At 42.2% G+C, this 20,610-nt stretch overlaps 5 protein-coding genes across 5 annotated transcripts; 4 read left to right on the top strand and 1 right to left on the bottom strand.

Annotated features, from left to right (window-relative positions):
* Positions 1-14: 14 nt before the first annotated feature.
* On the top strand, positions 15-248 carry SS1G_07649 (predicted protein; the record flags this gene model as incomplete). Its single annotated transcript, XM_001590974.1, has 1 exon — positions 15-248. The coding sequence occupies one exon, from the start codon at positions 15-17 to the stop codon at positions 246-248; it is 234 nt and encodes a 77-aa protein (XP_001591024.1).
* Positions 249-5,696: 5,448 nt separating this feature from the next.
* Positions 5,697-7,535, bottom strand: SS1G_07648 (hypothetical protein; the record flags this gene model as incomplete). Its single annotated transcript, XM_001590973.1, has 3 exons — positions 5,697-5,792; positions 5,871-7,051; positions 7,106-7,535. The coding sequence occupies 3 exons, from the start codon at positions 7,533-7,535 to the stop codon at positions 5,697-5,699; spliced, it is 1,707 nt and encodes a 568-aa protein (XP_001591023.1).
* Positions 7,536-8,111: 576 nt separating this feature from the next.
* SS1G_07647 (hypothetical protein) lies at positions 8,112-12,477 on the top strand (the record flags this gene model as incomplete). Its single annotated transcript, XM_001590972.1, has 11 exons — positions 8,112-8,362; positions 8,413-8,767; positions 9,290-9,397; positions 9,451-9,746; positions 9,799-10,216; positions 10,266-10,358; positions 10,457-10,491; positions 10,788-10,962; positions 11,013-11,256; positions 11,416-11,778; positions 11,834-12,477. 11 exons carry the CDS (start codon positions 8,112-8,114, stop codon positions 12,475-12,477), a joined length of 2,982 nt encoding a protein of 993 aa, XP_001591022.1.
* Positions 12,478-13,587: 1,110 nt separating this feature from the next.
* On the top strand, positions 13,588-15,466 carry SS1G_07646 (hypothetical protein; the record flags this gene model as incomplete). Its single annotated transcript, XM_001590971.1, has 3 exons — positions 13,588-13,689; positions 13,874-14,046; positions 14,332-15,466. 3 exons carry the CDS (start codon positions 13,588-13,590, stop codon positions 15,464-15,466), a joined length of 1,410 nt encoding a protein of 469 aa, XP_001591021.1.
* A 2,497-nt stretch (positions 15,467-17,963) lies between these two features.
* SS1G_07645 (hypothetical protein) lies at positions 17,964-20,529 on the top strand (the record flags this gene model as incomplete). Its single annotated transcript, XM_001590970.1, has 4 exons — positions 17,964-18,060; positions 18,136-19,826; positions 19,878-20,422; positions 20,472-20,529. The coding sequence occupies 4 exons, from the start codon at positions 17,964-17,966 to the stop codon at positions 20,527-20,529; spliced, it is 2,391 nt and encodes a 796-aa protein (XP_001591020.1).
* Between the last annotated feature and the right edge of the window lie 81 nt (positions 20,530-20,610).

Raw genomic sequence — 20,610 nt, 5'->3', positions numbered from 1 at the left:
GATAGCGAAAAGAGATGATTGTATCGTCAGAGCTGGGGACTGGAGGGGAAGAAGGAGGAGAGGATCCGGATGGGTTTTCATATATTGAGATGAGTATTGATATTGTAGGGCTTGTGTATTTTGGGGTTGGGATTAGAGAGAAAGGAGGGGAGGAGGAGGGTAAAAGAGGAAGAGGAGAGGAGAGGAGAGGAGAGGAGAGGAGAGGAGAGGAGAGAAGAGGAGAGAAGGGAAGGGAAGGAACGGGATAAAGATGGTGGAAAGATGTTACGACGGGTAACATATTTCCGCATCACATGACTAATCACGGGATCAGAGCCATCATGTGACCGGCTCTAAAAGATCTCATTAGAGTCATTAGAGCCAGAACACGAAGGTCTATGTAATCAAGATGGATTTCCTTTGTATAGAGCTTCGTGCTCAAGATCAATCATTTAGTATACTCTACTATTAGTTACGAATTGCAAATCATTATTGTCATTACTTAAGTCCCTGCTTGACGCCTAGTTATAAACCACCTCGAGAGCCTAGAGCACTTCCACGTGATCTAGACGGCAAACCTCGTAACAAAAGAGATGATTATATATTTTGGGCTAGGGTTTAAAAGTGGAGGGAAGGAGTGTGGAGGGGAGGAGGAAGAGATGAATGAGAAGGAGAAAAAGAGTTTAGAATAATTTAAAGAAGAATAGAATTTATTATTTTGTAACGATACTATACTGGAGGCAGCGGCTGCCTAAGGTTTCGTCTGGTTGGTAGTTGTGGGTTAAGGCTTTATCACTGGTATTCACTTGGAAGTGAAGTCGTTACTAGATCAAGTAGAATGTAGGTAAACTAATTGATAACTAAGTTGAGCACGAAGCTCCTAAACTATGAAACTACTTTGACTATATAATGATCGATAAAGGGAGCCCCCAGGAGCTTTCTGGCTCCTCAGGGCTCCTAGGGCTCCTTATCACGTGATTCCTTTTCATCCCAAGACACTAATCCTAATGGTGAATCGTGACATATTTACTATACAAGTCTTACATCCGGCCTATTTTATTATTATTATTATTATTATTATTATTTTAAAAAGAAGAGATTCAAGTTAATAAAAAGTATTTATACTTCTTAAAAGGATATATTTTAAAACCGAGTAGTTGTGACGCCTCACACCTCCGGGTCACGTGGCATGCCCCGTTTGTATTTAATCATAGGAAAACTCTCTACTCTTGTTTTCCTTCTTCTTTTCTCCTTAGCTTAGTATTTTCTAATACAAGATACTTTACCCAGTATTCTTGAGTGTGACAGTAGTAATTAAGAATATTGTCACGATTCATTAATTCACGTGACCTCGAGGACCTTTTGGACCTTAGGGTCCCAAAGGTCCTCAAAAGATGATATAGGGTATATAAACATTCATTTAGTCTCGTAGTTAAGGAGCTTTGTGCTCAACTTAGTTATCAATTAGTTTACCTACATTCTACTTGATCTAGTAACGACTTCACTTCCAAGTGAATACCAGTGATAAAGCCTTAACCCACAACTACCAACCAGACGAAACCTTAGGCAGCCGCTGCCTCCAGTATAGTATCGTTACAAATATACAAATATCCATAAATCCACTATTAGCTCTTTTTTATATTAATTACTAGAGTTTCTATAATTAGGTATAGAACTCTACTTTCTATAGAATTTAGCTTTTCATTTATTATAATATGATTATGTTTATCTTGTTGTATGTTCAGTAATGAATGAAGAAAATAAAGAGAAGAGAAGAGAAGAGAAGAGAAGAGAAGAGAAGAGAAGAGAAGAGAAGAGGAGAGTAAGATCATGAGATTGAAATGATTCTTGATTGGTTGAGATGGGGGCTGGGAGGTGAGGATGGGGAGATGGGATTTTTATGTTTAATGTTTTATGCTTTTTGGAGATGAGGATTTGAGGGTTAGGGGGGAGAGAAGGGGAAGGAGAAGGAGGGATAGAAGGAGAGGGGATATAAGGAGAAGGAATTGAAGGAGAAGGAATAGAAAGAGAATAGAAAGAGAAGGGATAGAAGGAGAAGGAATTAGGGGCAAGGAAAAGGAAAGAAAAAAGCGGAGAAGAGAGGAGAATGAATGAGGGGGTATTAGAAGATGAGAGTTAGAAAAGGAAGAGAAGGAATAGAAAGAGAAGGAATGAGGGGAGAGAGAAGAAAAGAAAAGAGCGGGGAAGAAAGAGGAAAATGAATGAGGGGTTAAGATTCTATGGATTAGGAGATAGGGGTTCCAAAATAGGAGTCGGAATGGGGATTGGAATGGAAATTATGAATGGAATGGATTGATATTGTTGTGTATCATATTCATAATTTGATTTAGGGCTTAGAAGATGAAGATAAAGAAGAAGTAGAGGAAGAAAAAGGAGATGCTGTCTACTTAATATATTTGTTATTGATATTATCATTATCATTCCAGCAAAATCAATAATTAGTATACATACCGACATTTCCCACCCCCAGATTTCGGAACTTATTCAAAAACCAAAAACCGTTAACGTTAAACATCCACCCATAATAAAAACCGAAGAATGCAAATAAGAAATGAGAATGTTGCATATCTATACTTTAGTTTATAGACTAATAAAGAAGCGAAATAAAACGGTTTTATGATTACATACAGTGCTGTCTATTATTTGTTCTGCCGAAATTGCAATTGCATGCTTGCTTGCTTGATTTGTTTGTTGGTGGAGAGAGAGGGGAAGCGGAAAAAGTTAATAACTTCATGGGTACGCTATATCGCTATTTTGACTAGGTATGTATGTACTCGATAGCTTTTTATTTAATTAAGTTTTTTGTCATTTTGATTTGGTACCTATGAAAGTGGAAAAGGGATATAGGGATATAGGGAATGCGATAAAATGAAATGAGAGTGTTGTTGCATATCTAGATTTTAGTTCTGTTGATTAGAATTGGGGGAATATTCTTTGCGGACAGATTATTCGGGATATGATTAATTATCAGCTAATCTGTAACCCCCTGGTTTGTGTGGAGTATATAATTTGGTTGTGTGTAGGACCCTGATGACTGACTAGTTTCTAGAATTATTCTGCTTGTGGAATTTTGGTTGAGGGTGTTTTGTATCTTGTTTACTATTTGGATGTTTAACTCTAGGGTTAAATATACTGTGTTGTTGATCTGTTTGATGATCGTCTCATCTCCTTAGAATATATCGAAAGAAGCGAAGGTGGCAAAAAACTAATATAGCTATATAGTCCGTATGAATATACACGGTAGAATATCTTCTCTGCAGAAATTCAAACTATTAGATAATCACATTGTTGCACATCTAAAATTTAGTTCAAGTAATCCTCGCCGCACCGAACAATGGAGCAGTTTGAGGTGGGAGCAAATGTGGATATATAATATGGTATGAGCAAAAGCTAAAGAAAGATGTAACACCTAACCTAGAGTACGTGTCTAGGTCCAAACTATGACGGCCCTGTCTAGCTAGTTACTCCTTTAGCCAAAAAGAACCACTGTTGCATGTCTATATTTTAGTTTGAGAAGCTAGAGATCTTGAGGGAGTTCTTGCACAGGGTTGTAGATGATTTTGTTGCAGGTCTATTTTTTAGTCCGGGAAACTGGATACAGTTCTCTGCGGAGGGATGGGGTTTTGTTGCAGGTCTATCTTTTAGTTCAGGAGATTATAGATTCTTCATGTTGAAGTATGCAGTTGTGTTGCATCTCTAACATTTTAGTTCTGCTGAAGCGAGGTTAGATAATTCATGGATTGTTATTCAGAGTTCTTGTATAGTTATTTTCGGAGATGAGAAGGGGAGGTTTAGAGGTCATTGTTGCATGTCTATATTTTAGTTCAGCGACTAGAGATATTTGCGGGCGGCGGAGTTCTAATAAAGGAATGAGATGAGGATGGTGGGATGTTGTTTGTTTGTTGGTTGGTTGGTGGTTAGTCGGTAGTTTTAACTTCAGCGTTGCATCGCTTGCGGCGGTGTTGTGTTTGTTAACTGGTGCTATTTAGTATAGGTAGGAATGTAGTGCGTTAGTGTTACAAGTCGCTTTGTTTTGTCAAAGAAATTGGCTGCCTGCATTGGTGTTTGTTAATTTCATGGATTTCAAATAGTTTGGCGCTGATGTTGGTGCTGACATTGGTGCTGATGTTCGTGCTGATATTGGTGTTGATTCTGAAGTTAATTCTGGTACTGATGTTTTGTTGACCCATCTACTTACATTGGTGTTTGCTGATTTTTACCAGTATAGATTTGGTGTTGATTTTGGTCAGTGCTGCCTATTAAATATAGTTTCTGGGCTGTCTTATAACACAATTTATTTTACTTGATGATGCCCACATCGTACCTAGTTGGGTATAATTAACCATCCTTGATAGCACACAGTAGCATGAATGGTGGCAGTAATTAGCATAATAACTATACCCATAAAACCAACACGTTCCCTTTGTCCCTCACTAACACACTATTAATTAGTTAGATGTTTAGGATGTTTAGGTACATTAATAGTTCAAGCCCCGAAGTTCAGGCACTTTAGACGTTAGACGAACACTAAATAGGCATGATGACCTAGTCTAGTGTTGTATCTCGCTTCACCATGAGGGTCAATTTATGCCAGCAAAGCCGTTAGCTAGGCGGTAAGAACAGGAACAGGCAGTGGTGCTAGGGAACGCAACACAACTAACTAGCAAAGATTTTCTAGGGCATGAAAATCTCATTTCAATTTGAATTGGGTAATTGGCTTATGTACGAAGAAACTAATATATGTTAGACTACACCGAAGTACTATGAACAAACAAACGGTGTACCTTTAGATTATACTTTATAATACGCATCATCAAAGCTACATTCCAACCACCTGATTAGGTGTACATGTACGCAAAACACTACCAGAGTCATAGGATTAAAGTTCGGTTTTGTACAATTCCTCCTTACCCTTTCCTTCGCATGACCCCTGCAACCGAACTGACAACGGCATGCCGCAATCGTTAAGCCTTAACGTTGCCGGGCGCCAGGTCCCACATAGCCGTCCCATCCATAACATCCCGGTGTTTTGTTTTGTTTCGCGTCCATTGAGCCACTGTTAGCTTCAGCCTTAGCCTCAGCCTTAGCCTGATTACGCACACTCGCTAATTTACTATAACCAGGGGCTTCGGATTTTACCGTTGTGTCCGCCAGCGTCCCTTCACTTCAACATGCTAGTCAGGATTGGAAATTAGATGTTATTGTACTAAATCTGCTGACGTGCAACATGTCTCTTTGTATTAATTAAACAAAGCAGCTAAATTTCTAGTTGTGCAACAAAAACTTCTTGAATGTGGGTATTTTCTTGTGATTCCTGCAGGACTATAACTAAAGGTGCAAGCTAAATTCTAAGGTGTGCAACAAAGCAATCCTATGCTTTCCACAAGTAGCTATCATTGGCGCCAGAGTTGATGGTGTTACCATGTCTGCAGAGCTAATATCAGAGCTAAATTTGTAGTTGTGCAACAAAGTACTCATTCTGAAAAGTAAGCATGAAGGCTTAGTTTCTGGATCAGTGGATGTGCAACAGAAGAGTGATTTGTGCATAGAAATTTGAATAGGTGCAATACTAGTGATGAACCTGAAATGTGATGATTTCGGATAGCTAGGACTTTGATTATGAATATATTTTTATTTGACATGATAGATATGGTATGAATGATTCGATCAATATGCACAATAAACAATACACCATATTATGAGAGTAGGGCGAGTGTGTGGTCTGGTTTTATCTTTCCTGCAATACCCAAGTGTGCTTCTCCTCCCGCGACGGCAGGACCTCTTACTATGATCTGTTGTCTATTGTTAGTAGATGTTTACTTGTAAAACAAGACAAACGGATGGAAAAGAATAAAAAGGGGTCACTATACCTCGCCAACGGAAGATGTATCAGAAGTCTGGTACTCCTTGGTATCCTTCAAAAAGATCTCCACGGATGGTGGAGGCGCTCCAAAGTGCGAGTATTTCTCCGAACCATCGTCTACTCTGTAATCATAAATACCGGTTTGTGATACAGCACCTGCGACCTTTGACGCAGTGAGAGCGTAAATAATTCTTGAGCCTGTGTAGATACGTAGATCTGAGAGCATTTCGGCGCTCAAGGGTGTTGACGGGACGCCAATGGGTTCCGAAACGTAAATTAGACGAAGTTTGCCAGGTGTCGTGCCAATGATTGGGAGAAGGTGATCGTACATGCGGGAAAAGACGGTGGCGATGGGCATAACACCATGCTGTACTAAAGACTGAGTTTGAAACCAGTGAACGACTTGATAGAGTGGTGAAGTTAGGTTATCCTTGGTTTCAGCATGGAGCTTCGCAAGGGTGGAGGACGAGGCAACAACAATTGTCGGAGATGTTCCCTTCGTTGCTAGGACGAGATCAGGGTCTTTGATAGAGACAGAGGTCAAGGAGATGGAAGCGTTTGAGTAAAGTGCCGAAAGAGTTAAGACCAAAGGGTAGATCAACGATAACGGTTCCGCAGAGAGGAAGAGGTCTTTAGATGTAATACGCTGAACCGTGGGTATGGAGGCCAGTTGACCTGACACTCCAGCTACCAATACTGATTGAGTAAATTCCACAAGTTCTCCATTAGGCCAGAATGCAACAACTTTGTTAGGTTCCTTGCCAGCCTTGTCAACAGCAGGTAGCTCAGAACCTGCATGAGCTTCCTGATCTTGGAGAATTTCTTGCCAGGTAGAAACATTCACTGCTCCTCCAGTGCCTTTCGGTACTTCATTCCAGTCCATATGCTTGCTGCCATCATCCACCACCCATATCATTTGCTGCAAAGCTGGATAGGACTTGGCTACCACATCAAACGGAAAAGAACCAACAGCAGCAATAACTGTATCCGCTTTGGACTTGATTATTAATTCTAGTAAACTTTCGGGAGACTCGTCATATGGTAAGAGTATCGCACTGAGGTCGTAAAATGCACAAGCGAACAATGCTGCGAGGTATTCGATAGAGTTTGGTAAATATATGGCAATGTTGTTTCCTCCATTCTGCTTAATATGTTGGCCAATCAGATTGATCTGACGAGTAACATCGGCTGCATGAAAGTCAGTAAGGTGAAAATAATAATCCTCAACGAAGTTGCACAAACCAAGCTTGTGGGTAACAAGTTTATCGGAACCATATATTGTCATGAGGTTACCGATTTCTCCCGTCTCTTTCCCTTCTCTGTCAACAGCTCCAGTGACCGCCCTGCGCCATATATCCCTTAAATCACCATTGCGACCTGGAGTCCATTTCGAGTCACCAGGGTCTTTAACGTGAAGCCCCGAGTTGAGAGGCATGCCATGAGGAGCAGTATGACTTCTGAAGACGGCAGACTGTCCTTCTTGTCTGACTGACGATGCTTGTGATTGACGGGCCAAGAGCATAGGATGCGAATCCGGATCGCGAGATGTTATGACTTTGAAAGCAAAGAAGCCGACGAGAGCCGTAACAATTAAGGTCGAATAAATGTCCCATTCACTGAGAACACCTGTAATAGTCTCATCGAGGTAGAGCATGAAGTTATCAAACCCCATCCTGAAAGATGTTAAAAACGTATTTGCAAGAACAAGCTTCAAGCTTGAAGTGTCTTCATGAGTATGAGTGTATGAGTATGCGTATGAGCATAAGTATGAACAGTATAATACAAGAAAGAAGCCGGCGGGTGGATATTTGGTGATACGTGATACGAGAGCTTTCGACAGTGGCGGGGTGACGATGTCCGACACTACCGAGTGACAAGGGTATTAAGTCGCGCTAGTGCTAAACTAGAAGCGCGCCTTGAGCTTTAACAAACGGGATTCACGATTTCACGAATTCTTGATCAAAACAATCCAAGAAGAACGAATCAGAAAGAATTTATCTTTTCGATAACCTTCTCGACAAACAACAATGCTAACATAGGGTTACTCGTCAATTCAATTGAAATAATACTAATCATAACAATCAGATAAACTCAGCTTATTATCAGCATAAAAAGTGAGTAGTTTGTTCCAAAGCCTTGTTGACATTGAGATTTGAGATCTGCAGCTAGCTAACAGTACGGTACAAACAGAAGCTCACTAGCCTTTCAACAAGACTTTCAAGCTTATAAAATCCTAAAGATTTCTACAATGATACGCACTCCAAGTACGCCGACAGCTCAACGATCATCACCAGCATCAGCAGCGTCGACTGGAAAGTCGGGGTTTGGGGAGCCACAACCCTCTACACCGCAGACTGGAACTTGGAAACACCCAAAATTCGATGAAATTGCAAGACGACAGAATGCGGCCACTTTTACAGACCAAAACATGCGACGGCTCTTATGGAATGGTGCAGGGTTCATTGTGATATGGTACCTTGGTCGAACGCTTTGGGGGACGTAAGTATATAAAATCCATGATTCGATGATATTTGCTAATTGTGACACAGATTTCCTGGTTATTTCTTTGGTGAAGGATTATTCCCAACGATTGCGTCATGGAGTTTTCGAGTGATGGAGTTTTGCCTTATTTTTAACATCGTTGTCGCACTTCGCCCATTCTATGCAAAACGAGACGATATGGAAGATATCCCTCTGACACCTGCGCAACGGAAATTGCTTGGATTGAAACCTAGTTCCAGACCGGCTACTCCAGGGTCGGAATATGTAACTCCTCCAAGATATAGGAGGACGTCAACACCCTTGAGCAGCTCACCTGCAAATCGAAGAGGAAGCCCGGCTTCGGGAAGTCCTTCCGGAAAACGATCTCAGAGCCCGCACGCCCAAGATGGTCTGGAGAGCTTGGTAAATCCACTTGGACCAGTGTACTCACCAGGTGCAAGCCCTTTACTGCAAAAGACTCTGATGAGTGGAAGTGGCAACCGGAGGTCTTCGTATGGTTCGTCAAATCCTCTTGGTCGATCGATAGGTGAGCCTGGAACACCAGGTACGCCAAGTCCATTGGGCGTTGGAAAGACATCAAGTGTAGGATTAAATAGTAAATGGCTCTATGAGAAGGGAAGGAGAAATTCGGGAAATGCCCGATTGTATACGTAAATTTTAGACATAGTAGAATTTGATATAGATACCATTCTGCCCCGCGCTAGTTTATTTATATCTGCGGTTGCTCCAGGCTGTTATGTAATTGAGAATGTGGTTTGAAAAATTCCATGCTCTGGTTTGTGATATTCTTGTGAATCTTAGCTAGCACGTGAAGATTAGCTCAAAGTAAAGGCTATCTTATCGACCAGTACAAAGAAGCTTCGTCAAACAATCTAGAACATTTATATTTCGAACAACTAACAACGACTTCACTCCAAATGCAAGGCGCAATTAAGGATGGGAGCTTCCGACTCGAAATTAGTATTTAAGAAGGGCATCTTCAGGCTTTCAGAGGACAAGGTTATTCCTGCCGATGACCCATATTGGGCTTCTGTAAGTTGTCCGCACATCTTCAGCTGTGCTGTTACTGATTGAGCCTTGTTTAGTTTTGGGAGCTACCAGAATCTACAGAAGATATCTTCAGTCTCTTCTCTCCTGCAGACATTCGAAGAACTCGCGATACCGCATTAGAAAACTTAGAGACTCTGATATTAGCCATAACAAGTCGATTATTCGTTCTCCGACATCACCCCTCATTCCCTCATCCGGAGTTTGCTCCGGAAAGAGATGCATTGAATTGCATTCGGATTCTCACACGCATTCTACCATACATATACGAAGCCGAGAAACTACAATCATGGGAAGAGACATTCTTTTGGGGTTCAAGGAGGAAACGGACACGGTACCTAGTCACACTTCAATGTTGATTGATTCAGTCACTGACTGTTTTGTAGCAAGGCAGCTCTTGCCCGAGACGTGATATTCGATGAGTCCCAGGAAGAGTTACAAAAGCTTGAAGCTGCGGCGCAAGAATTCGAGGAGATTAAACCCTTGGCAGAAGAATTGATCGACACATTGATCGATTTGCTCTTCTTCGCGGACTTTACCCTCCCAAAACCACAAAATAGTAAGAACAAAGTATCGTATGCTATATGGCAAAGCGGAGTAGGATGCAATACGCCAGTCGGGACGAGCAAAGAATTTGAGAATAACCGCACCGAGATACTGAGGTTGCTCTTGACTTTGACTAGTCAGAGCATGTACATGTCAGCGAACTTACTTCCCGTACAAGGTGTGAAGGCTATCACATATATCGCTACTTGTCCGGATAAACAGGTTGTGCTATCTGTGTTGTGCTCTTTACTGAACACTGTGAGGTTATATTATCTCCATCTGTATACGGATGCTAATTTGTACAAAGACCTTGAAATACAACCCTGCAAAATGGCAAGTACCATACAATGTACAAGTTTTCAAAGACCCGAAACAGATACTAGTCACATATGCATTGCAGGTCAGTCAATATACCATCCGTTGGTCTCAGAATCTGATACTCGAACACGTAGTTTTTACTTGCCATTCTCCTATATCCAATACCTGAATCTGGTCCAGCCCAAACTAAGAAAAGTAGGATTTGGTTTCTTTCTGTTTGTGGCTCCCAACTAACATTGCTAGACTTTTTCCGACATTTTCTTGGTCGTCTACATAGACCCCAAGATTTTCAGTTCATTGTAGATGGAATGACGAGAATTTTGAACCAACCTATGAACGCTACTACTTCCTATATCCCCGGGAACCAATCATACGCAAAATGTGCATCAGAAATGATTATGCTGTTCTGGGAAATCACCCAGTGTAATAAACGATTTCGGTCTTTCTTGATTGATACGGATCGATCACACGATTTCGTTATTCTAATCATATTCTATTCCCTTGAATATAGACTTGATGCATCGAAGCAAGGAGTTGTACGAATGTGTATTTTCATATTACAGACCTTGAGTGTGGAGCCGAACTTCGGCAAGAATTTAAACAAGCGATTTGAAGCCCAAGATACTTTGCCACCGAGTATCAGACTTCAGTCATTCAACGGAACATATGCCGATTTCCTTATCCATGTAAGTATCCTGCAATATGTTAAATTTCTAGCAATACTGACCAGGAATAGTCCATCTATAACATAATAACAACAAGCCAAGGAAAACTCACAGCCATCTATCCTGCTTTACTAGCAGTAATAAACAACATCGCTGCTTATCTAGAAAACATTAGCGCTTCCACATCTTCAAAACTCCTGCAACTATTTGCATCAATGTCATCCCCCGGATTCCTGCTATCAAACGAGAGTAATCATGATCTTCTTCAGTCTCTTCTAGAAAGTATGAATGCTATCATTGAGCATCAGTTTCCTAGTGAGTCGCCCAAATACTATCATGTCTCTAGTGAAAAATAGAATGCCAACTAGTATCTAGGAAATCCTAATTTTGTGTACTCTATTTTGAGAAACAAGAGGAAATTTGAAGGTATACTCTCTTCCTTTCATCTTGAAGTTCAGACTGACTCTGACTTAGCTTTACGGCACTTTACTTTGGAAAGTGGCCAAGAAGAGATAGAAAGAAGAAACAGGCGAAAGAAAGAACGTCTAGCAGAATCAGGGGATGTAGATAGTAGAAGAGGCTCTGCGGACAGTATTCGAAGCCCATCTATAAATCACCAACGAGGGCCTTCGGCACTTAGTAATGTCCCAGAGGAGGACACATTTGCCATTGGGGATGATGATGATGAGGATAGTGACGGTGAAGGACGTCCCACCCCAGCAGCGTCGACTCCCACAGAACACCCTTCAAGGGCTTCGTCGATATCCTCGAGCATTGACGATACAGTTCCGACGCAACTGCGGGGAATGTCAGAAAAAGCGAGAGGGAAAATGCCTGGTATGTTATATTTTTGCATTGGGTGGGCGAGTAAAAGGTTACTAACTAGCAATAGCTGGCATGCCCACATTTTCCAGACACAATAGCACAACAAGTTTAAGTAGCTACGCAGTATTTTCATCAAGTGGCGCATTTGAGCCTACGTCTCAGTGGATAGAGACCTGGCTTCCCGAACTCCCACTCCATACAATCTTAACTTTAATCGATCAAATTGATCAACTCCTCTCGAATCCTAACAATCCTTCCGATATTCCTCCAAGTAATGTCCTCCGCACGATCCAAAAAGCCGAAATAAGAGGAATAGAAACCACACCTATTCGCATTCATTCCTTTGAGTGGACACCTTTATCGCTTGGTTGGTACGAATCCCTACTTTGGGCTTTCGTCTTCACATCCGAAATGCAGGTTGCAAAAGGCACCATAGGTGTTTGGAATGGTACAGCAATCAAGTTATTCAGGGTCCAGGAAGTAGCAGCACATGGTCCTACATTTAGCTCCCCGAGAGGTGCAGTTGATGCTGTGGGTAGTAATATTGTCAGTAGGCTTGGTAGTATGAATTTGAGGGGTGTAGCACAGGGCGCTACGACGCCATCACAACAGGGAGGTGGTGGCGGGGTTGGGGGTGGTATTGTGAGGACTGGTACGGGAGGATCTACGAGAAATGAATCACCGTTGGGAGGTAGGAGTGCGATTATTTGATAAGTCGACATAGGAGCATGGCTAGGTATAGAGTGCGGCACGGTTTGGCATACTTGCATGCAATTTGGCAATATCATGGGACATTCACATGCGAACTTCTCTTAAGCGTTGGCGTATAGGGACAAGATAAGATAATTTGCTAGTCTCATATAAGATATGTGGTAGAAATACGGAATCACTTTGAGCGATTTCGAATACCGAGGTCGGACGAGAAAATGTCGGTACCTCCCCTTTACTTTTTGTGACGAAAAGGCTAAATAGAGTGTTGCGCTATTTTATCATGGCAATGTGCTGCGATGTCGAAAGTAGATAAATCAAATTTTGATTCCGGAGTACAAATGTTTTTGGTGAAAACGTCGATGATCATCTACACCTAGGCAAGGCAAGTGAGGAACATGTATTAGATGTGGCTGTGCAACCACATCGACTTCAGAATTTACTTTGACCACGCCCAACCTATCAAAATTTCGCAGGCTTCCGTGATATGCTGTCGGTAGATATCTCAAGCTTGTGTTTCCCGTTCCTGCTTGATCTTCACGATCGACGGATTCTAGAATATGCATCAACGGGAAGAGTGTGGCGGTGCTCTGATGATCATTCCCTAGATAACGCTTTTTGATGGATGGTTTGTGGGGATAACGGCTTTTGATAGGTTTGATGCGTGCGCATGGGGAAATTTAGGGGTCGTATGCCATAGTTGTGGCTTGTGCGTGCACTGAATTAATATTAAGCTTAATTTGAGCTGAGCGCCTGGGTGAAATTGCTTTTTTTAATTTTGTTTTATTTTGCTTTATGGAAATGAGATAAGAAGAGAGTGAAGAGAAAAAGAGACAAGAGGAAAGATAGGTTATCGTCTAGTATTTTTGTTAGTATTGGTATCTCCAGGTGGCATTAGGATATTGGTCAGTCCTAGCTATTTGGTTTTGGATTCGATATTGTGTGTTCTTTTGATTCGGTAGAGAGTGAGAGGTCAGAGGACTGGTGATTTCATTGATTTTGTTGATCTTTTGCACGCGCGGGCAATATTCGTCGGCTGACGGTTCCGGGGAAAGTGGGCGAGATTTCTTGATTGAGTATTGTTATTGAATTATTGGTATACGCCTATTCGTAATGGAATTGGAGAGGAGTACGGTACTTTCGAGTGTGGCGGAACATGTTGAGGAGGGAGAGATGATGGGAATGGAGGAGGAGGTCAAGAGGTATAGGATTCATGTGAGTGGTTTTCTTTTGTTTTAACATTTTTACGCTTTTCTTCTTTCTACACGTTCGTCCCTCTATTTCTAAACTAGTGTGCGGTAATGTATTTGAATTTCGAGTCGGAGATTAGTGGGATTTGAATGCTAGTGCTGCGGCATGGGATGGAAAGGGTAACAATGCTAATGGGATGGCGAGATAGGTTAGTTCGAAATATCTCGATTTGACGAGGAAGAAATTGGAGTTAACGCGGTTACCGCACGAAAGACCTGGGGAGTCGGGTGAGAGTGGTAAGAGTGAAGAAGGCGGGGAAGAGGAATTGAATGAGGACGGCGGGGTAACCAAGAGAGAGATTGAGGAATTAGTTGATTATTGGTATGTATATTTTATATTCTTGTCTGTCTATTTATTTATTTTAGGATTGGAGCTTGTAAAAGGGAGGGAAAAGGCTGACATATTGATGCACAAAAGGCTAGAAAACTATTACTGGCGCATGAGAGAACATCATTATAATACGACGTATCCACAATACCGCACTACGTTTACGATTTCGGAGTCTAATAACAGCGCGCAAAAAGAATCGAGCCGAACTCTTCGTATTCATTTTCTACATATACGAAGTACACGTCCGAATGCGGTCCCGCTGTTGTTGATTCCTAGTTTTCCGAGTAGTAATTTGAGCTTGGATTTAGGTGTGATAGTTAGGGAATTGTGTGAACCGGAGGTTTTGGGAGAGGATGCACAAGGACACGAACACGAACATGGACATAAGCAAGCTTTTGATCTTGTGATACCATCTATTCCGGGCACGGGTTTTAGTGATGAGATACCTGGATCTAAAAGTGATGTAATAAAAGAGACGGCGAACTTATTTGGGCAATTGATGAAGAGGGTGGGATATGAAAATTATATTGCTTCAATGATGGGTTCTGGGAGGGAGAGGGGTGGAGAAGTGGATTATTATTTAGGGAGGGAAATTGGGGATTTGGAGGGCTGTAGAGGTGTGCATTTGATTGAGCCAAGGTGGGGTGTTCCAACTGTCAAAGAAGGGGTTTGGGATTGGATTAGATGGAAGGTAGCGTTGTTTTTTCACGCGGGTGTCTGGGGATACGAGAAAAGGGATTGGAAGAATTTGAGTTTGCAGGTGAGAAGGGGGGAACACAAAGTTCCGGGGAGAGTATCCTTGCTGGGTGGAAAAAAGAAGATGAGATATGGAGCTGTTGCTAGCATTGGCTTGAAAGAACCGGATATTTTGGCTTACGCGCTTTGTGACTCTCCTGTTGGGTTGTTGAGTTTTGTTGCGACGTCATTGAGGAAGAAGAGTCCGAAACATCATTTGAGCAAGGAGAAAATTATTGATCTTTGTCAATTATGTTGGTTACCTGGACCCGAAGCTGCTTTGCGATATTATGCAAATGCCATACGGGAAAGTGAGCAATTGGAAGGCGACATGGTTAACACGAAGCGGAAGAGAGTTGCGATAACGGTTTTTGATGGAGAGGAAGGCTCTGTTGGGTATAGTCCTCCTGCTTGGGGAATGGGTAGATACGAAGTTGTCTTTGTCCAACGGGCCAGTGGAAAACCTGGACTTTTGGAGTGGGAAAGATCGGATGTTATTTTCGAAGGTATTCGTGGTTTGGCAAAGGAAGTGCTTAGATTGGATGATAAGATTCAGCTGCGAAGATTGGAAAGAGTATTTGTTGATGGGGAGCTGGAGCATGATGAGTATAGGGATGATAATGATCATGGTATGCAGCTAGATGTTGAAAGTCCGGATACGATTGTTGCTGGTTGAAGTGGTAAACAAGAATACGGATGATCAGATGATGAGATCGGTGTTGAAAAACAAGAGTGCGGAGATAATAGGGATATACATAATACAAGACGAGAAGGATATATGGGATGGACTGCTAATGAGGGAAGACATGTTTTGAGATACCAATGAGGTTAGTTTTTACGTACGCACACAGAATTTAATGTTCGTTACAACATGCATACCAAAAACATGAGATACCCTCCAACTGAAACACATATAAAATGCCAAGACATCTGATCGACCCCGAAAAAATAGACGCCGCGTTTGTTGGTACACGACACGGTAGATGTTGTGATCGACCGACCTCGCGCTGACAAGGGCATTACAGATAAATAGACACATTTTCTCCACATCTTTCAACCGTGTCGAAAAAATATCTTTGGCTTAGGGTCAGCTTGTCCTTAGTTTGCCCTGCTGGTCCCTAGTATGTAAGACTAATTGTTGCATACATGATTTCAAGACATCGTCCAACAAAGGTTTTCAAATGTGATATGTCATACTTGGAAGGCTTAGTCTTGCTGCTCCTCCCCTCCAAGACCAGCAGGTCGCCAAGAAATCTTGCATGCCTTGGTCTGTGAACCTCAAAGGCGGGGTGATTTCTTTACTTGAAAATTGGGCGGGCGATGGCCATGGGATGTCCTGAGTGTAACTTTTGGTGGGTGTTGGTTATTCGAAATTTTACTGCTGCAGTAAGGTTATTCGGGATGGTATCACATTGTGTTCGTGTTAGGGATTGAGTGATTTGCGTTTCAGCATTCGAGATGGTATGACTTTTGTGTTCGATTCTACCGGTATCTAAATTATGGCTGAGATGAGGTGGGATGAGATGGTTGATGTGGTCTTAATTCTTCATGCTAAGACGTGCTTTGTAAATGTGCAGCTCTTACTGGTTCGATCGTGATATCAGATGTGATGGTAACTCGTAAATGTTTTGAAGGACAACACCAATAGGGGAAAGCGGAGTTCTCATTAATGATGCATGGCTGAATCCTGTAAGCGTGCTGGCTGGCTAGCTACCAGGTATCGATGCAAGTAGATTAAAAGCATCTCTGAAATCTTGTTCATGCAAAGAAAGGGAGGGGAAAGAGTACATTTTTTTTCGGGGCAGTTGAAATTCATGTCAGCTTTTCTTTAATATCTTGTGCCGCGATAATGCGCGCTCATGTGCTAAAATGATGCATGCTTCAAAGTTGGATGATTTCTTATCTGATGTTTGAAATGTTGGTGTCCGATCTGCAACGGCGGCATAGGATATTTTCTCCGAATGTGGCATCTTCCCCAGTAAAATAAATCAAAATGACCTTATCGTGCGTTTCCTAGGTAAATGTGTACTGTGCGGAGTAGGCAGTTACGACGTAGCAACTCATTCGCAAAGTTGACCTACAATGACAAAATTTGTCCAAGGGGCTGACTATTTCGAAAGAGATTTTGCATTCCTTGCTTGCATTTCCTTCATTATATCAGATATGGCTGACCTTGACAATATTCGAATCCCTCTTACCGTTAGTGAAGAATCTCTGACCTCCTGTCTTATCAATAGAATAAACGAATGGTTAATGAAATGCATCGCGTTAAATAGCCGCCGTCATGTAAGCATCGTTTGATTCGAAGAGGGAGGATCTTTCGGGGACTAGATCAAATGCAAGAAGCCGTTTCTTCGGGGAAGGAGAAAATAAATCGACTTCTTTTGCGTACTATGGGGCCAGGAGGGATTGCAATGTGGACTCTACGGACTCTCTATCTTAGCTGTAAACAAGACGGACGCCCTACCACACAAACCAACAACTTTTCTGGCTGGCTGGTATGAAAAACTTTATTTTTATTCACTCCTTTTTCTTTCTCTTTTCCCTTTTCCTTTTCTTGCACATATATCATACATTATACATCATACAAACGTACAGACATACATACATACATAATTAACCCCCGGTTTCTCACAACATTTTCTTCATCCTCGTCATTCTCCTCCATTTCCTCGTTTCTTTCTCGTTGTGTGTGCCCTTTCCATTCCATATCTTATCATACAAATATTCCGTTTTGACCTGTCGAATTGTACCAATCTCACACAAGGGGGATTCGAGATAATTTTATTCAATTGGGACATTGCGATCTTGTTTTTTTTTTTGAAGGACGAAGCTGAAGAATAACCACGTCCATTGTGATTTCCCGCCAAGTGTTGACAAAACTAACAAAGACCAAATTTCTGCTGGACTTTGATCATTTTCAACCCCCGAAAGCTTCTTTCTCCTTTTGCTTCGCCACAGTAAAAAACATCATACCGTCCGAGGAGTCTTTCGCAGACTTTCTTCGCGACTTCCTCGGTCTGTGGCCCTCATACGATGCATTCCGTGCAAACGGGGATTTTTAGATATTCGCTGTGCTCGAGTAGCTGATACTTTTTGATATCTCTCAAGAGCGCACCGCTGAGCGCTGCAACATCCACTTTTTCCAAGCTCGTCTTTCAGTGGCCACAAAGATGTTCACCCTTCTCCTAGAACTATGGCATCAAATTGCGGCTCTCAAGCCATCTTTTATTTCCAAAAGTCCTCATTTCAATTTCATCACCGTACATTGTAAGTTCAGAGACTCGCATAGCGAAATGGAAAATTCCGGATTGTGTAACGAGACTAACTTTATGCCATGAATAGATTTCTGGATCATTGGAATAACACTCCTCGGCTCTTTATGTTTATATATCCGAGGAGGAATCGATTACATAGATGCTCTATTCTTCGCAAGTGGTGGTGCAACTCAAAGTGGCCTGAATACTATCAACCTCAATGACCTCAACACATGGCAGCAAACTGTTCTATACTTGCTACCTATATTTACGAATCCAATCACGATCAACTCTTTCGTTGTCTTCCTCCGATTATATTGGTTTGAGAAACGATTTCAGCACATTGCCGCCCAAAATAAAAAGAATCGGAGGAGCATTGGGAAGTCATTCTCAAAGTCGAGAACAACTGATGTTGGAGCTGTAGATGAAGAGAAAGGTGTTAATGGCAGAAATATTGTTGTAATGCACGGTACGACACGAGCGAATGTTATGCAAGATGGTAAGGATGCTATTGTGGATATACAAGATGCAATCGAAAAAGAAAGGGCGATGAACAGGGCAGAGGCTATTAATGGTTCTGGGAGTAGTAACCTATCAAGTACAGAGACGGCGAACGATCCTAGCCCTACCTCTCATCAGACACAAATTAAGTTTGCCGATCAAGTAAAGAGGAGTAATGGAATGGATGATGAAGAATTGCGATTACCAGTTCGTCGCAGGGACGAGGATCACATTGCGTTTCTAGAACGTCAACGAAATCCGGAAGACAGGACTATCCTTCGAATCCCAGGACCAAGAGATGCAGATGCTGGTGTATCTCCACAAACCGTTGAGGAGGAGGAGGAAGGGGACCCGGTTATAAGAACATTATCGCGCGTAGGTTCTGCGTATTCTCGAAGAGGAAGTATTGATCGGGGAACTTTGAATGGGGAGACACAATGGCAAGATCATTATCCCTCGAGGAAGCGCAATATTACAATCGAAGTTCCGACGCATCCCAAGGTTGATCGCGCGGTCGATGATATGAAAGCTGCAGGCTCCACGATCAAAGGCGTCATGAGATTCCGCAATAATAGAACCATGGAGCGCAACGAGGCCACCGAAACCCAGGGAAATGGGGCCGTCATCACAAAATTGAAGTCGAGGGCTCCAACATTTCAAAGCATAAAGACAGCCCTTACTGGTGAAAAGGAAGATCCCACTCCTTATTTGAGTTGGGCGCCAACCATAGGTCGTAATTCAGCTTTCGTTGATCTGACCGAGCAGCAAAGAGAAGAACTCGGTGGAATAGAGTACAGGTCACTAAAATCATTGGCTTTAATTTTGTCTTGTTATTTTATAGGGTTTAGTATATTCGCTGTTGTTTGTCTATTACCTTGGATTCTTAATAATCATACCTATGGTTCAATAGTCGAACAGGACGGCCAGGGTAGAGTATGGTGGGGCATTTTCACAGCTAATTCTGCTTTCACGGATCTGGGATTTACCCTCACCCCGGACAGCATGATCTCTTTCAACACAGCTATTTGGCCGCTCTTACTGATGTCATTTCTGATTATCATTGGTAACACGGGATTTCCAATTATGCTCAGGTTCATCATTTGGGTTACCACATTGTGGGTGCCTAGGAACAGTGGGATTTGGGAGGAATTGAGGTTTTTGCTCGATCATCCTCGTCGATGTTTTACACTTCTTTTCCCAAGTAAGGCGACTTGGTGGCTCTTCTGGATTCTTGTCATTTTGAACGGCTTGGACCTGTTATTCTTCATTATCCTTGATGTGAGTTTATCCATCTCCATACTATTGTGACTTACTGATAGCCTATCTTAGCTTGGCAATTCGGTCGTAACTGATTTACCGGTGAACATTCGCGTTCTCGATGGTTGGTTCCAAGCTGCTTCCACAAGAACGGCTGGGTTTGGAGTCGTTAATCTTGCCCTACTTCATCCTGCTATTCAGGTTTCCTATCTAATTATGATGTACATTTCGGTTCTTCCTATTGCCATATCTGTTCGTCGAACGAACGTTTATGAGGAGAAATCATTAGGTATATACGGATCGCCAACAGAAGAAAATGAGGATGAGGGAGAACCATCTTACGTCGGTGCCCATCTTCGAAGACAATTGTCTTTCGATTTATGGTATATTTTCTTGGGCTTTTTCATCATCTCAATCGCCGAGGGCAGCCGCCTCCAAGGTACTGATCCATCGATTAATATGTTTTCGGTCTTGTTTGAGATTGTTAGTGCCTACGGTACAGTTGGCTTGAGTTTAGGATACCCAGGGATTGATGCCTCCTTGTCTGCCGAATTCAACACTGTCTCAAAACTCGTCATAATCGCTATGCAAATTCGTGGACGTCATCGTGGTCTTCCGTACGAACTTGACCGAGCCATCTTATTGCCAAGCGAACATTTAGCACAGAAAGAAGCTCAAGATGCAGCACAAAGAGTTCACCGTCGAAATTCAAATGCGACAATAGTTAGCAATGGAGTGGATCTCGCAACCGTCAACACCGCTGTCCAAAGATCCAACACGGAGCGCCAAGCCCCCGCAAACGAGC

Source organism: Sclerotinia sclerotiorum, genomic scaffold, assembly GCF_000146945.2.
Source record: "Sclerotinia sclerotiorum 1980 UF-70 scaffold_10 genomic scaffold, whole genome shotgun sequence".
In the NCBI taxonomy this organism is placed as follows: domain Eukaryota; kingdom Fungi; phylum Ascomycota; class Leotiomycetes; order Helotiales; family Sclerotiniaceae; genus Sclerotinia; species Sclerotinia sclerotiorum.
The sequence above is the reverse complement of the archived record's forward strand: the minus strand, read 5'-3'. Positions and strand labels throughout refer to the sequence as shown.